A 17,158-nucleotide genomic window follows, 5' to 3' on the forward strand; every position below is an offset into this window, starting at 1 on the left:
GAGCCAGGGCAGTCCGCCAGAAGGAGAAGGGAAGGGGCGAGCAGGCTGGTTGCTGAAGGACAGCATGAACTGCAGCCACCATTTAGCCCAGTCTGAATCCTCTGGACACCTGTCAGTAGCCATTTCATGTATTGCTAAACTTGAACTATAAACTGCCATTGGTAAATCTGCAGGATAGATCAAAACACACCTGACAGACCTTCAAATTATCAACTATTACAGCTGTTTGATTACTTTGGAACCACTACTGATATGTGACATCAGCTCAAGGCCATGTCTGCAACTGTCTACATCAATCCAGCGAAGCTCTCTGCAGAAAGATGTCAGAACATAGACAAAAACCAGGCTCTCTCCAGAAATGGTTAATCAATAGCTTGCTAGGTTGACTGAATGCCATCAGATACAGTAGTGCACCTACAGTATATAAATCGTGACCTGTCTTCTGTATCATTCTCAGTCACCTCTCCTGCCATACCAGTAGTTACCAGTTTTCTACTGGGAAGTTCTTGGGCATTACTAGAAATGTTCATAGCATCATGGATCTGGGTAACAGTGATAATACTCTGTTGTGGGTTATGGTTTCTTCTAGGGAGGAGGAGGAGGTAAGGAATCTATTTATAAATTCATCTCAGTGTACCTTGCCTTTACTTCTGTGAAATATACTGTGTATATAGCTAAAAGAAGTGTAATCTTAAGACTGGTAGATGGACAGATGCAGGATAGCATGGGCAATGCTGTAGTTTGGTCTTTTGAGAGATTTATGTTACAACAGAATTTTTGTGTATAGGCTTTTCAATAATAGTGAGGTAATGCCTAGACATAACTGTAGATACAAATCTATGCATAAATGAGGTAATTAAAATATGAATATGCATGTTCTGATTTCCTAAAGTACTGGGCTATAGTTTTACCTGCATTGTAATCACAGCTAATACCTACTTATATCTAATTATAGTTTAATACCTACTTACAAACATTTCCATATTATCAGTAATACAATTTAATACAGATAATATTTATGTACCTTACTATGTCGCATACATATTTCTTAAAAGCATTTATCCCACTGGCACATTTACATAAACAGCAAGCAATTTGCTTACCTATTGTAATTTTGTATTTTTCAGCATTTTCTTGTTTTACTTTAAAAAAGTTTAGTAAAAAAGGTGAAAATAGTTAACTTCAGATAATAACTATTAGGAATTTACTAGAAAAGCTAAAGTATTATCTGAAAGTTATTTTAGCAGCCGTGGTGTCCTTATGCAGGAAAGTAGTTTTCTGACTCAGAATAAAAAATATCATTTAAGCATATGCTTCACTTTAAGCATCTGCTTAACGACACTTTGCCTGAAAGACTAACTCTTATGCTTATTCAAGATCATGGCAAAATTCCCACTGTTTTCAGCAGGATCTGGTCAAAATGGGATATGCCAATAATAACAACCTTTCTACACTAAAAGGCTATTTCCCTTGGTATTCAAATAGAATTGTGGATACTGTTGCCCAAAAATGGATCAGACAATATTAGTGGGATGGATTATTAATTTATGGGACAATTACATAACTGTGCATGTTAGCTAATGGCAGCAATTCTGCATTTAAACAAGTGAAAAATATACTCCTGATCTAGGGAAAAGAAAGATGGCATAATCGAACTGTGGTTTATTATGTTCATTATAATACAGGCTGTTAAAATTATTCTTTCTTACATACCATAGACCTCACAATAGGCTTAGTCCTTAAAGGGGAGAAAATTATTTGTCAATATATTATTTGTTTGGGGGTTTTTTTTGCATTTTTTCACATTACGAAAAGCCCAGCATCAGTATTTTACTTACCTGGTAGTCCTGGAGAAAAGATCTTTATACATACTTATAAATTCAGCTTTTGTTTGTGTTTTGTAGGCGACGAGGTGAGCCACCACTTGAAAATGGGTTCCTTCCATACCTAGGCTGTGCCTTGCAGTTTGGTGCCAACCCCCTTGAATTCCTCAGAGAAAAGCAGAAGAAGTATGGCCACATTTTCACTTGCCGAGTAGCAGGGAAATACATTCATTTCCTCACTGACCCTTTTTCATACCATGCATTGATACGCCAGGGAAAACACTTGGACTGGAAAAAGTTCCATTTTGCTACTTCTGCCAAGGTACAACTTTAAAAATGGTTTTAATATCTAACGTGCAAAGTATCTGCTGGCAGGACAGACGTACCCAGTTAATCCCTATAGCATAACTATGCCTTTGAAATAGAATTGGTTTCACATTTCTGCACTTTTATTGGTTTAAAACATTGGGGTCTTCTTTTCCCTTTCCTTAACAGAAAGGACATTTGCAGTGATTCGGATTGTCCAAGAATGACATTATTTAGCCATGTAGTATCCCAAATTGCTAAAGCAGAAATACAATTAACACAATCTGTAAAATGATAATATAACTTGCTGAAGCTGAAACCTTCTTCAGGAGGTTCTCACTACTATGGAAGACTCAGTCCTAATGCCTTAAAAAATGATGCAACACAGTAGGAGCTCAGTCAAACTCTTACTGAAGTAAGCAAAAAGGCTCCTGTTGATGTCAATGAGAGTTGAATGAAGGTCTAGGTAACCACGTCCATTTGTTTGTAAGCATCTATTTTAATCAATTTTCATTTGCCTACTTAACTGCTATGGTTCACTGAGAAAGTATCATCAGTTCTAGTATTAATAGCCCTTATTATGCTTCCCTCTAGTAAGCTATGAAGTTATACTTTGGCTTTAATTTCTGTTAGACTTTATCATCAAGGTTATGATAAGCCTTATTTACCATGCGCACAATTTATTTTGTGACAGGCTTTTGGGCATGGTAGCATTGACCCAGCAGAGGGGAACACCACTGAAAATTTTCATCAGACTTTCATTAGAACCCTTCAAGGTAATGCCCTAGATGCCCTCATTGAAGCAATGATGGAAAACCTACAGTACGTCATGCTGCAGTCAAGAACGTCTAAACTTCAGTCTAATACCTGGGTGACAGAAGGACTTTATACGTTCTGTTGCCAGGTGATGTTCGAGTCTGGCTTTTTAACACTTTTTGGTAAAGAATTTAATTCAAATAATGACAAAAATATATCATCAAAGCAGGAAACTGAAAGAGCTCATATCCTAAATGCCCTTGAAAACTTCAAGGAGTTTGATAAGATCTTTCCAGCCCTTGTGGCGGGGCTGCCTATCCACCTCTTCAAGAGTGCCCACAGCGCACGTGAGAAGCTGGGGGAGGCACTCCTCCACAAGAACCTCCTGAAGAGGGACAACCTCTCTGAGCTTGTCACCCTCCGCATGTTCCTGAATGACACTCTGTCAACCTTCGATGACATGGAAAAAGCAAAGACCCACGTGGCGGTGCTCTGGGCCTCGCAAGCCAACACCATTCCTGCCACGTTCTGGAGCTTGTTCTATCTTCTTAAGTAAGTCCCAATTCTTCTTGTTTCCAAACAAGAAAAATGTTTGTTATCTTTCAGAAACCAGTTCCTTAATTCAGGCAAATTCCACTGCTTGATACCTCATCAGTGTCAAAAAGCTTACTGATTACAATAGAAGTGGCATGTTGTTCTGGACTTCCACAGAAACCCCCTTCACTCGTCTGAGACCAAGTAGTGGTACCACAGAAAGATTCTGTAGAAGTTTGTAAAAAAACCCCACCCCAGGGCAATGCTACACTTTGTCAAGAAAGCTTTGGAGTACATCTATATGACATGACATTAAAAGTGCTGGCTGCAGTCAGAACATTAATTGTATTGAAAGTTCCCAATATAATTGCACTTTTTTAGACCATCTCACTAGATCAGGCAAAATGAACTTTAACTTCATCATTGTTTTCACAGTTACTTAATAGAAAATAGTTTATATGTTGATAGATCCTACTGAGGTTGCAGTGTACGCTGCAGCTGCTGAGCTTGTTACTCATGAGAGGAGTGCACAGTTCAGATAATACTATTAAATGTCCATTTTAGAGTGGGCCTCTGTGGACTGTAATCTACCTCAGCATGACTAACTCTTAAGTATGTATCTAAATTTCTGGCAGTTTTATTTAGCCAGTGGCTTGCCCCTCATATCTACCTGCCAATATCTGAGGTTCTTTAGTACTTTTCACTCTAAGAATGCAATGGCTTTAGGTCTTCTGGCCTTGGAGTCTTAACACCCTGATTGATTGTGCCTTCATCAAGATACTATTGCATCCTGTATTATCTCTACATATTTCACCATAGCTCATATAGTCCATGTCTGTAAAAAAGTCTAGACAGTGAAGGATACTATGTGGACTTTTAGTATTGGGAAGATTCTTTTCAGCTAGACAGAATATTGCCACATAATAGGACATCATCCAGGATAAGTGATGTTATAAAACTGATCTATAATCCTGTTCCTAAACTTTGTACCTGCAGTGGGGCTATTTCTTATTCTTGGCATTGCTTTTTAGTGACCTTACTGTTTATTACCTGAGTTCTGCACATCAGTTCTGTCCCACTTGTCATTGGAGATAGAATCAAATACTTGGGGTTCTTCTCCTTTTTCTCTGAAGCTATCGTACCTTTGCCAAGACATGAAAAAGTGTAATTGCAGCATTTTGCTGCAACATTTTCATTTTAGAAGGTTGTACTTGTCAGCTAACAAACTGAATTTTAGTCAGGAAGAAAGTTAACGGCAAAACCTTTTTAAAGTGTAAAAATATATTATACTTCTGCTCTTTTGATCTTAGGAGTCCAGAAGCAATGAGAGCTGCTACCAAAGAAGTGCAAAGTATTTTGGAAAGTGCCGGAGAGAAGGTCAGCTTAGATGGCAAACATATTTCCTTGAACCGAAAACAGCTGGATAATATGCCAGTACTAGGTATGATCATTTTATGCAGGAGTACCAGAAATCACCCCACAATTTTCACAGTCTTCTATTTGTTACCATATAAATGCCTCCTACGGAATTGCTATGGAATTAGCCAACAAACACCAGAACAAAAACCTGTATGTTTCTTAGCAATAGCCAACACAATCAGTCTTCCCAATATCCCAGGTGGTACTGAGAGTATCAAAATTCACGAGTAGCACTTTTCCGTGTGTAATGGCATGTGTCAATACTGCTACACAGCTACATAACATAATATTGGAGACCCATGGATAATTCAGGACAGTATTTTGTTTAGTAATAACTTTAGTTCTAACAAAAGACTGTTGCCAAATTTTATATCCCAGTTCTTATGATGTGAAGCAATATTTTCTAATACCATTACTTTTATTTCTTCTCAATATTTTTCAAATTATAGACACATTTTTCAAAAGTGTCCAAGTTACAGAGAGTTTTGAAAATGCCACCCTTTCACTACTGTTGCTTTTAAAAGAAAAAAAAATCAGCTTATATTGAAACAAAAAAACCCCCCAAGTTACTTTTTCTGAGTACTGTTTTCTATGCACTACCTCTTAAAGTTTCAGAAAATCCTGATCACTGCACTGTTTCTTTTTCTTGTTATGTTTCCAGTTTTGACTGGTTTGTTCTTTATCTCAGAGTGAAAATATGTTTCACTTTCAAACATTCTGTTGCATCAACTATAAGTATTTTTCTAGGGGAAAGCAGATTATGTTCTTAGAGTTACCTGCAGAAGGGATAATAATGCTAAAAAGAAATGAGAGAGATACTTTCTTAGGCATTTAGAAAGTTATTGTTAAAATATTTCTTCTAAGAAGTAAAGGCAGGGTTTGATAATGGGTCTGAAATAGTTCAAAATGCATGACCTCCCCCAAGGACACACACATACTATTTCCATGCTAATAATTGCTTTTCCTCTCCCGATAGACAGCATCATCAAGGAGGCAATGAGGCTATCGAGTGCATCCATGACTTTCCGAGTTGCCAAGGAAGATTTCACTTTGCACTTAGAGAATGATTTTTACAATATTCGCAGTGATGATATTGTAGCTCTTTATCCTCAACTTTTGCATTTTGATCCAGAAATCTATGCTGATCCCTTGGTAAGTATTTATCAAAGTGCATTAAACTCTGAGCTCTAGCAGAAACTAACATGCCTTTAAATAGAGCATTTATCAGGGGTGCTCCCACAGCTGGTTTTCTGTTGTACTCCAGACAGTCTGTTCTTACACCTGGAGACGCAATGATAGGCAAGAAAAAGGATAAAGTCAGTGCAAGCACTATCTGCAAAACATGTCTTAGCGTAACCAAAAAGTGTGCTGCCATCCCAAGACAGCATTCTACTTACTGCCTTCCTCAGTGAGGAAACATCACCATTGGGGGTAGGGGGGGTGGGGGTGAGGAGGACAAGAGTGAGGATAATATTTTCCCAAAGGCACAGAATGAGAAATCTTCCAGTTCTGCTGCATGAACAAGGATGCAGGCTATAATCCTTATTTTAAGAGGTCAGAAAAGAAAAGGAGAGTTATCAGCAAAGAACCTGGGATCATGTCCCACATACCAGAACTTCTCAGGGGCTACCCTCTCCAAAACAGTACCATGGGGCCTGGTGCTACTGTACAATGCTTAGTGCTAGAGGCTCTTCTTTCCCAGCCTGCACTTTGTGTCTTAATGGCATTATCTAGTCTTTGGAGGTATTCAAATATCAAGTAACTCTTTTTGGGTTTAATTACAGACATTCAAATATGATCGCTTTCTCAATGAGAACGGAGAAGAAAAGACTGACTTCTACCGCAACGGTCGCAAGTTAAAGTATTACTATATGCCATTTGGGACAGGCATAGCAAAATGCCCTGGCAGGTTATTTGCTGTCCATGAAATTAAACAATTTTTAGCTTTGATTTTTTCATATTTTGAGATAGAGCTTGTGGACAATAATGTGCAATGTCCTTCTTTAGATCAATCCCGTGCAGGACTGGGTATTTTGCAACCAGCCAATGACATTGATTTCAGGTATAGACTGAAATGCCTATGAATATGTATTTCATATTATACGTAAAACTATGTACTATATAAATACACTATATAACATATACTTTATATATATTTTATGTAAATATGCAAATTAAATGTTGCAAGTCTTGGGGGAAAATCTATATGAAGATGTTAATTCATCAGTCTAATGGAAAATGCATAATGTATACCATTATGGTACCAGCATGCAGTGGGTTTAACGTACTGTGTTGATGCAAATGTCTCCCCTTTTACCAATCATTTTGAAATGCAAGTTAAGATTTTGAATTGTGTGTGTACAGTAGTTGTTTTTTTTCTGTCAGCAAATACCTTCCCAGAGTTAGCTAGACTTTTGTCAGCTAATTAAAAATAATTGTCAAAATTCAACTGCAATTAAAACTTACTCTTTTTTTAATTGAAATGTTGGGGGTGGTGGTTCTCCCCACAGGTGAAATAAAATTTTTGTTGTATAAAGGCAGATTTGCAGTGGGGAGGGGAGAGTTTCCTGAGGAAGTACCTTTATGGTTTTATGAAAAACTAGAAAAAGGCTTGAAGAAAACCTACAAAAATGTTCACGTTCTAGTGAAACTGCAAAACTTGTATTATATTCATTGTAATATACTTCTTTTCAAAAAGTTGTAACTGTATTAAAATAAATTATAATGGCTGAAACAAATGCATCTGTAGACTGTTTGTCATTTTAAAGTCTTAACATTATTAAAGATTTATGGACTCATCCAAAGCCATCTAAGCCAGCTTTAAACTAGCCAGCTCAAATGCCAATATGGACATAAATAAATAACCACCATATATTCACCCGTGCTTCCAGTTGGATTTTGCACCATTGTCTGAACTCCGTATTTCCATAAGCCTCCACTGGTCATACTCCTTAAGTCTTCTTAGTCTAATTCCGTTAAAGTTATCAGGGGTAGTATGCCCGCACATTTCATTTTTAGTGGTGGCATGTCTGTAAGAACAATTGCTCCAAGGATAATATAATTTGGTTCTCTGTAACATCCCTGTCCTTTTCCGCTGCAAATGATGGATGTCACAGAAGTCTATTTTTTAATGAAACATCTTCAGGCTGAAAGAGATACATTTTCTTATCATCTGCCAATGAAAAGAACAAATGGACTTAAAACACTGTTGTTATCCTGGTTTTGTACGTTTCTAAAGACTTACAGTCTGACCTTTTGTCTTTGACTCAAAAGTAAGCCTCATCACAGAAGATGAGATACAAGACTATTAGGTGTTTTCAAATTTCACATTCTGGCAAGACATCAAATCTAGCTGATAGAGCTCTTCCTAAACACGGACTTTTGGACTGAGTCCTAGAACTGCTTTAAATTATGTATCTGTTTCTCTTCTCACTATCCACTGTGCTAAATATTCAAAGGTAAATAAAAAGATTCTGTAATGTGTGATTATTTATTACCTGTGTGTTGTCTTTGTAATTTTATTTAATCTTTTTTTCATTTTTAAAGGAGAAAGAATACCAATTTATTGACATTTGCAATATGTATAATATTAAACTATTATGTATAATGCATGTGGTTTTGAATTATTACTTTGGTTCTTTGGATAAGGGAAGCATCCAGTCTTTAGGTACAGCTTGTTTTCATTCTTGTGTCTAATATATATTTGTATGATTTATATAAATTAAAGCACATTTAATGTAAGCTTGCACTGACTCAGAGAACACATGAAAGCCTGACATTATCATAATTACATATGCCTTGGCATTTATTATTACTATTAGAGTATCTACTCCCCCTTTCTTAAACAAATCCTGCTTAAAACAACAGTTTTTGAGGGTAGCAAGTCTATGCAACGTTTTAAGCAAAAGGCCCTTCCTTGATGAAAAGGAATTCAACACAATTACAACAGCAAATAACAAAAGATAAGATGACTGCTAAACTAATTCTAGGTTCCCTGGGAAATTAAGCCTTCTTGTCTCCTTCAAACTGACTGCTCCAGACTGCTCTGACTGTGGTTTAATGTTTTCTTTCAGCTCCCTTGGTCTATGAGAAATTGAAGTATTCAGTAGCTCCTAGAGCTGATCTGACTTTCAGCTACCCAAGTGTGGGAAAATAACGGAAGATTGGTGAGGAGGATTGTAAACACACTCAAGTGACTTGCAGCTGGGATATCGAAAAACACATATATCATATAATCGTTGTTTAGCTTTGTGTGTTGGACAAGTAAAACGTCTGTGTTTAGATAACATAGGCCTGTGATAGGCTTAGAGGCACCCTGTCAAACACGCTTGAGATTCCTGCCCTGCTGTGGGAAAGACCAAAGCGCAGTGGTAAACTACGCCTGCGCCAATCCCTGATATACAGGCGAAAGCAGCAGGTTCGGTGATCCTCTAGCATGGACCGAGCTCTGCAGTGCCTACGTCCCTGCTTGTGTGCCTCTGCCTGGGTGCTGCTTTGGGGATCCCCTGGTTGGCGAGGTAACAGAAATAAATTTACTCTTTGCATTTCATCCATGGTTTTGTGGTTGTTCCTGCCTGTGCCAGCTCAAGCACCAAGGAACACCAACAACAGAGAACCGAGGGGAAGGTTAAAACACCACAGGATTCACCCCGCAGATCAAAATCAAGTTCTGAACATTGTGGGGAGGCTACTGACTTTATCGCCAAGTGTCGATGCTCTCAGAGACAGCACAGGAGATACAAAAGCCAGCATCTCATGTTTGCATTGTCTACTTGACACTTCTTCCTCCTTCCCCTGCTATGTGATAATCCCAGTCCGCTGGAATTACGTTCTCAGGGCTTTGCCTGACGGGCCTGATCTCACCACCCAGTCTCCCCCTTTATGTCAACAGTCTGTACATCAGGTCAGATGCCTGTTTTCTTTCCTGGGACTCTGAAGTCCACTTTTCCCTCAACTACTAATTCTCCCCCTTGTTATATTCCTTTTTCATTCCTTCTGGATACTTGCTACACGGGCAGATCTACAGAGGGTATTAGGAAAGATATTGGTGTGGTCTCTGTGGTCCTTCAATCCCTTCACAGGGACTACAGCATTTTAACTAGAAGTTCAGCTAGGGGGAACCATGCCACGTTTTTCATTGCAGCAGACATACAGGGGGAAGCTTCAGCTTCTGTTTGAGGTTTACTTTTTCATGTTGTTTTTTATAGTGAGGATTAGATCAGTCTTTAATGTTAAGAATGTACCAGATAAATGCTACAAATACGTTAGGTTTTGTTTATAGCCGTCAACCAATTTTTCACCAAGAAGATGAAGAGCAGGCAAATAAAAATTGTGAAGTTCTGTCAGGCTGGACTGCTATTAACAAATTTACTTTTGGCTTTGAAGTCACTGCTAAAATTGTTGACATACTAGAACAAAAAGAGCTTCATTGCAACTTGCATAAATACCTATGAATTTCTAATAAAAATAATCTAAACTGATGGTCTTAAAAGTCTATTTGCAATTAAAACAACTATATTTTTTTTAATTTGTAATACATATTGATGCACATGATGAACAACTTTGCTTTAAAAATTATTTACTTCAATATGCAAAGTACAAAGCTTTGTTTTCAAACAAATCTGACTAAAACCAAGTCCAATGGAAAAGAGATATACTCCTGCTAGGGCAGATATGACTAAGGAATGGCCAGAACTCCCAAGTGTTCATGCAATGCAGCTGTCTTGTAATAATAACAATACAGATCTGCGTACTTTAAAATGGCCAGCTTTAGTACACCTCACATTGCTCTCCTGGAGAGCTAATTCAAAGATTTCCTAACAGAGGCAGCAAGACCATTCCCAGGTAACAAACCACAGCAGAGGAAGGGACAAGGGTCTTTATCCACGCCACCCAAGTCCAATGTCTTAACTACAGAGTCATTGTAAATTGGCAGAAGCCAGCACTGTTGCCAGACCGTACACAGGGTCCCGCAGGGGCGGCTGAGGTGGTACTGCCCAAACCCCTGCGGGAATGTGGCCCTCGCCACTCAGCCTCCTGTCACTCCTCTCTTGCTGGGGTAGCAATTCTCCATGGACGGCTGGACCCGTAACCTGTGGATCGATATTCAGTGTATAAAACAACAGAGGCAACCAGCTCTTTCTGCCCAGTTCTGAACTCCTGTAACATGAGGACTCTATCAGCGTGTCTTCAGGGGACTCTGTGGAGCAATGCCACTTTTTAATGTTGACCTAGTGTTATGCAGCTGAAAAGATCCAGTATAAACCCCTGAGTGCGCTTCCACTTTGTGATAAAAGACATACAGATGAACAGTTTGAACAGTTTTGGAGTGGGTTTTCTTTTTTTTCTATTGGGCTATATACAAGTATTTTGGTTTGCTGCCACGGCTGCTGATTTTCTAACCTCAGTTAAACCCCTGTTACTGGGGTCACACAGATCCAAGTGAGGGGAGAAAAGAGTACAAAGTCTGTGGCTGCTATGCCTCAGCTAATGTAATCAAATACTTCAGCAACCGATAGTCATCTGCCTTGCCAGGGTCATGGACACTGCGAGGTTATAACAGGACAATTCTCTTTGCTGCCCCTCCTAACAGCAGTACTTTTCTTAAGACAGGAGCCCCCAAAAAGTAAGACTGAAGACCGTAAGAGTGATTAGAAAAATATTGGGCAGATCCAGGCTGGTGGGAAGGAGGCAGCCTCTGCCATGGGCTGTGTATTTCCCATTACATACTTGCTAGGTAAAATGCATAAAGAGGCATGGGCAGGAGGGGGGCAAAGGCCTCACCTCCCAGGTGAGAACCCTAACCATTAGGTTAGGTCAGGCAGTCACTCCTCTTCTCAGGGAATGTGTAGCCTGTTTTCTCTGAAAAACGGAAGAGACTCAACAGGACGATTTGCGTGACTCCCTGATGGCACCCTTATAGCTAAAGTGCTCTCTTAGCTGAGAAAAGATTCAATTTCGACATGGGATTGAAGTCCCTGAGGTAGAGGAGGGTACTGAGTCCAGTCTCTCCCACATTCCAGGGGACGACTCAAACCTTGTCATTGTCCTGTAAAGGGTGAGTAAGAGCGAGGGGTACCTCCTGAGGCACAAGCACATTATAGATTAGGCCCACCAAGGAGTTTAAGTGCTCAAGCTTTTTTGGACCCAGATGAGCTCTGCGCTGGGCTAGCCAGGTGCCTCTGCACAGGGATCTGGGGATTAGGAGCAAGACACAGGCAGCTGAGTGAGAGCAGGTGGCTCACAACCCAGCAGAAGGAGGCATTTGGCTGAGCAGATGGCATGTAGGCAGTGAAAATGTTTTACAGTTTTCAGGCTACAAGAAATCTTTACCTCATCATGCAGTTCTTGGAGGTGACATGATGACCTTACTAATGAAACAAGACACCTTATGAGACAACAAGACAGTTCTACATTTCCGAAACCATGCTGGCCATAGCTGTTGCTCACCAGCTGGGATTCATCCACAGAGAAACTACCCCAGATAAGCTTTTGCTGGATGTTAAGGGCCACGTAAAACTACCCTGGGCAGCGTCATCTGCCTCCAGCAGGCTGAATCAGCGCCTTTCCAGCAACAAGAGCATGAAGCAGCAGCAGCCACACTGGGAGCAGCAGTGGCAGGCTTTGGAGCAGGAGGATGCAGCGTGGAGGGGGATCTCGGTGGTTGGGAACTGGCCCTTGTGAGCTGCAGCACACTGGTGATTTTCTCAAGGTTAAGGTTCAGCCTGGAACTGCTTGACAGGATGAAGTTAAACCATCCTAGCCAAATTTTAGAAGGAAGAAGCTGCCACTGCATTGTGTGGGGACTTGATCTGTGAGGCTTGCTTTGAGGAGCTCCCCAATGGCAGAGGGAGCTTCTGGTCTATGGATCCTGATGGGGTGAAGGTCAAAGCTGCGTGCAAAGTGCTGCTCTTCTCAGTCAAAACTACAGCACTTCTGGGCTCAAACAGAAGCAGAACTGCATGCACCTAGTAACAGAGCTGCCACTAAGTTCAGGCAGCCACTCTTCAACTTTTCAACAGTGGTTTTGGTGACTGCGGTTTTGAACAAAGATTTTCAAGCCCTACCTAAAGTTCTCAAATTATTTTTGTATTTTACTGTAGAAATATCAGGATAAACTGGTGTTTATATTCTAAGAACTTTCATGCAAGTTTCTGAAGGAAAAGAAAAGAGGAAGCAAAAAGAGGAAAAGGCATGGGATATTTTTTCTGAAAGCATGAAATAAATTTTAGTGATAACCATAGCTTAGTTGTCAATAGGGTGCTTCAAAAGATATGTTCATGATCTTGGTGTAAACGGATAGCTGTAGCAGCATAAATAGGTATTTGCTATTTATGAACTGCACAGAGTGCTACAGTTGCATGTCAGCAGCCTGAAGATAGAGCCAAGATCTGCTCTCATCTACACCACTGTAAGGTCAACACAGTTAAACAGCATGCAGAGGGGGCTTGATCATCAGTCTGTTCCTCTTTAGCTACTTGCATACAGGAGGTTTGGTGGTAAAAGCAGTCATTGCCTCATAATAACCTTAGAATTAAACAATAAAAAGGTTACATACTATTAAATGGACTGCCATCAGTGTAAATACCCAGCTTGCTAACTGTTGTTGACTTTAATTTGTTTTCTGCCAAGACAGACAACTCTGTGGGACACACTTCAAATCAAATGATCTTCAGTGGTCCACGTGTCATGAAAGGAGAGGTCACCTCAGAGCAGTTCACTAAAAAGCCACAGATTTTTAAAATGAAAAGTTCATTTTACATAATTCACCGATAAATAAGATCCTGCAGACCCTCTGATCTTTTCAAAGATAACAGTAATTTCTAAAATTCATCTCCTCAGATAGCAGGATCCCATAAAGATTTTGAAAGATTAAACCACCTTGGCTGGCTGAATCACTCTTGTTTTGCGAGCTCTTCAGTGTGAGGAGGAGCCATGTAATTATTTCTCAGTAACATTTGTGTAATAGTTGATTGGAAGGGGATGAGATGTCTCTCAGTTTCCAGAAACTGCAGACTTGAGACATATAAACATCCACAAGAACATCATTAAGACCATAGGCTGGAAAAGCTCAGGCTAGAGGTCCACTTCACCCTAGGTATGGCAAGAGGTCCACTTTACCCAGGAGTACGGCAAGCACGAGTACAGCTTCCTCAGGATCTGTATAAGGCTCCTAAGTAACGGACTTGCTCTCAGAGGTGCCCCACCTGCAAGAGCTCAGCGCTTTTCAAGAAAACAACTGGTTTTCTGTTGGGCTTTGGGAGGCCCCATCCCTGCATCAGCTGCTGGCGAACACCCTGTGCGAAGTGCTTGCTGGCGGGAGCGCGGGGCCCAGTCCTCGCCACCCCTGGGACGTGCCTGTGCCAGCTGCCCCATGGCCGGTCTCACCTTTCGCTCGGGGTATAGAGAGATCAGTGCCAGCTCCCCTGCCTCTTCTCAGCCCATGCTCTGTACAGACATCTGGCCTATATCGCACGGAGTGCCTCAAAACGTAAATCAGAGCCTGCAAGAGAACTGTGGACAGATACGAACATTTCGCGCCGGTGAAAGCTTTATCACTCGCCATCATGAGCTTGCATGGCTGGTTTGAAGCACCGGGTAAGAAATACCGCCCCAAGAGTTGCACCACCAGGTGAGAGGAGATCTGGGCCTTGCTGACCTACCATGACCGCAGCTCTGCTCCCTTCTTTATTGATAATTGCTCCTTACACTGAGGGAAATACTTCCTCTCTGCTTTTTGCGACACTTCAGTTTGACTGCTCTGCCCAAGTAAGGGAAGCCTCAGGAAAGGCAAACAGTCAAGTGGGGGCTTTCTAAAAATACATCCTCCACGTTGAACTGACTCATTTCACAGCTATTTTATTTCCTGGATGAACTTGGAACAAGGAATAATATCCTTATGAGGATTAAAAGCTGATGTTAAAAATGACAGGGGAAAACACTAATGATGAAGCAACACCCAATTATATAAATTCTGTTAACTGTGCCTCATACTCTTCTTATGCCTCATTAGCTTCTTACAGGTATTATTTAGACACACCAAACCTGTGTAAACAGACCAAAGCAACTGTTGTTCATTGAAATTGCGTGTCTGGAGTTAGAAGAGTTTCTTCTATGTCTGTAAAGAGACTATAGTCAAAGGACTTACCCCAAAATCTGGAGATGTGATAAAGCATTAGGAATTCTGCAGAATCTGCAGCAACCACAGCCAGATGCTACAGGTGCCGGACACAGATATACAGAGATATGCTACACTGCAGAGCTATCTGCAGATGGCTGACATTAGGTTCCTAGTGGAGGCATTGCAATGCCAGAAGGTAGATGCCTGCTTGCAGCTCAGAGGACCCAAGCTAACTGCTGAGGCTCCTGGCACAGGCAGAGCAGAGACGAGGGCTGAAGGGCCAGCCCCATCTCGCCCCATGATTAGTTTCTAAAGCTAAATGATGGCACAAGTTACATGCTTATTTCTTGGCCTTCCTGCTAAGAGCGTTTTTACTATTGTTATTGATATTATTTCCACATAGATCAGGACTTTGTTATAAGAATTTTACAAACACAGAACAAAACCACCATGCTTCTCCCAAGGATGTCACAATCTAAGGAAAAGACAAGGTGAAAAATCACCCATCTAGAGAAGGGCAAGGAACCAACGAGGCAGCGTTGCCAGCATGCCAGCTAGTGGTCTGAAGAGACAAACAGGTTGGCTGATGTCAAGTTATCACTGACACTAAAGCATCTTGATCTGGTCAGATCTAAAACATGAGAACTAGATGACAGATAGATAGGTAAGGATTAATCTACGAATCTCCTTGAAAGTGAAAAAAGAGCAGTTTATCTTTGGTGCTATAATGGATGCAGGAGAAGGCGGCAGGGGAGGAGGGATCATAGTATAGATAAATGACCTTTGCAGCAAAATACAAACGGCTGTAGTAGGACAGGAGAGCACTAGAAAATTGCTACAGTGCAAGAAGGGAGCACTTGGATGAATGTTTTGTTAGGAGAATGGCTAGGAAAGGCTATATCTTAACAGCAGTTATGCAGAAGCCAAGATATAACATTTTAGGAAGAGCAGTACCACTGTGACAGAGGTTGCTGATGGGTGACCAAGGGTGAGGATGAGGTACTGTTTTTGAGACTTGACCTGACTAAAGACACTCAAGTGTCACTTGAGTGAAGCAGGTATAAATGCAGCTGATGGGAAGCCAGAACAGCACTTAAAATCAGTACTCCAGAATGTGATTTTAAATGGTGCGTTCAGCAAGCTATGAAGCAAGAAAGGAACATGGCATGATCACCACTAAAGTAAGCTTGCATTAGGTAACAAAAGAGCGAGGGAAAACAAAAGGTTAAGAAAAGGAGTGACAGACAGGTTGACTCTCTGGAGATACCATAGCATGGAATCAGAAGAGCAGGAGAGCCCAGTAAGAGCGCCGGTTTAGTGGAAACCCTGAACCTCAATTTCCAGAGTAGACCTCAGACAGACCCTATTCCAAACAGCTACTGCTGTAAATAAAATACAGAAGACTGAATCCACATGCATGTACTTATGCAAATATTTGCTACTCCTCTGATCAAAGTTATTAGGTGATAATGTTCAGCCTTGGAAACTGGCCTTGAACAGCATTTATTAAGGTGTTTCACTACTACAGCTATTGCTAAAGATCAGTACACCAAACTGCACCATCAATCAGCCTTGAACCTTTGTGCAGAGGACTACCAGTAAAAACGTACAGAAAATAATTTATCTCGAGCCTGCCAAATAAAACACGCGTGCAACTACCACGAGCACCACAGAACCATTATTACAATTTATGTATTGTCAAAAACATGCTGGGCAACAAGAAGTAACTAAGGAAATAATAGAGAATTTTCACTGCTTGATAGGCTTATCTAGGGGATAATCATAATATTTTTGAGGCAGATGTTTTTCATAAGTTAACAGCCTTTACTTCAAGTTCCTAGCTTCAGCGTAATATGGGGTTTTGTAATGAAGATATGGTAAGCATACGAGAAAGCAAGGCAAAAATTGGGTGCCACACATATAGATGAAAATAATTTATGTTATAGTCCGAAAAACAAAATATTAAATTGTGCCACCAAAGATTATAGGAAAATAAAATTAAAAAAAGCTTAAAGTCCTATTTTGAGGGCGACAGAGAGCCAGAGTGAGAGTCAGCTCTCAGATTAAGAAACCTATCTGCAGGTGTCCATACATGAACTAGGTTTCAAAACTCCTCATATAGCCAATGGAGATCTGGTCAGCACATGCAGACAGCTGAACACCAGCAGCTGCCAAAGTATGTGTGAGCACTTTAGGGTAA

At 40.5% G+C, this 17,158-nt stretch overlaps 1 protein-coding gene across 1 annotated transcript; it reads left to right on the forward strand.

The window, feature by feature from the left end:
• Positions 1-438: 438 nt before the first annotated feature.
• On the forward strand, positions 439-7,579 carry LOC104841331 (cholesterol 7-alpha-monooxygenase). Its single transcript, XM_010582904.1, has 6 exons — positions 439-602; positions 1,905-2,145; positions 2,824-3,437; positions 4,730-4,860; positions 5,815-5,990; positions 6,623-7,579. The coding sequence occupies exons 1-6, from the start codon at positions 523-525 to the stop codon at positions 6,920-6,922; spliced, it is 1,542 nt and encodes a 513-aa protein (XP_010581206.1). The 5' UTR covers positions 439-522; the 3' UTR covers positions 6,923-7,579.
• Positions 7,580-17,158: the final 9,579 nt, after the last annotated feature.

Source organism: Haliaeetus leucocephalus, unplaced genomic scaffold, assembly GCF_000737465.1.
Source record: "Haliaeetus leucocephalus isolate CR32 unplaced genomic scaffold, Haliaeetus_leucocephalus-4.0 Scaffold858, whole genome shotgun sequence".
NCBI classification, from domain to species: Eukaryota; Metazoa; Chordata; class Aves; order Accipitriformes; family Accipitridae; genus Haliaeetus; species Haliaeetus leucocephalus.

Excerpts from the sequence above, each read along its gene's own strand:
- LOC104841331 (XM_010582904.1), top strand. The coding sequence starts at position 523 with ATGTTCATAGCATCATGGATCTGGGTAACAGTGATAATACTCTGTTGT. Across the intron at positions 603-1,904 it reads CTTCTAGGGAGGAGGAGGAG|GCGACGAGGTGAGCCACCAC; the intron begins GTAAGGAATCTA and ends TGTGTTTTGTAG. Across the intron at positions 3,438-4,729 it reads AGCTTGTTCTATCTTCTTAA|GAGTCCAGAAGCAATGAGAG; the intron begins GTAAGTCCCAAT and ends TTTTGATCTTAG.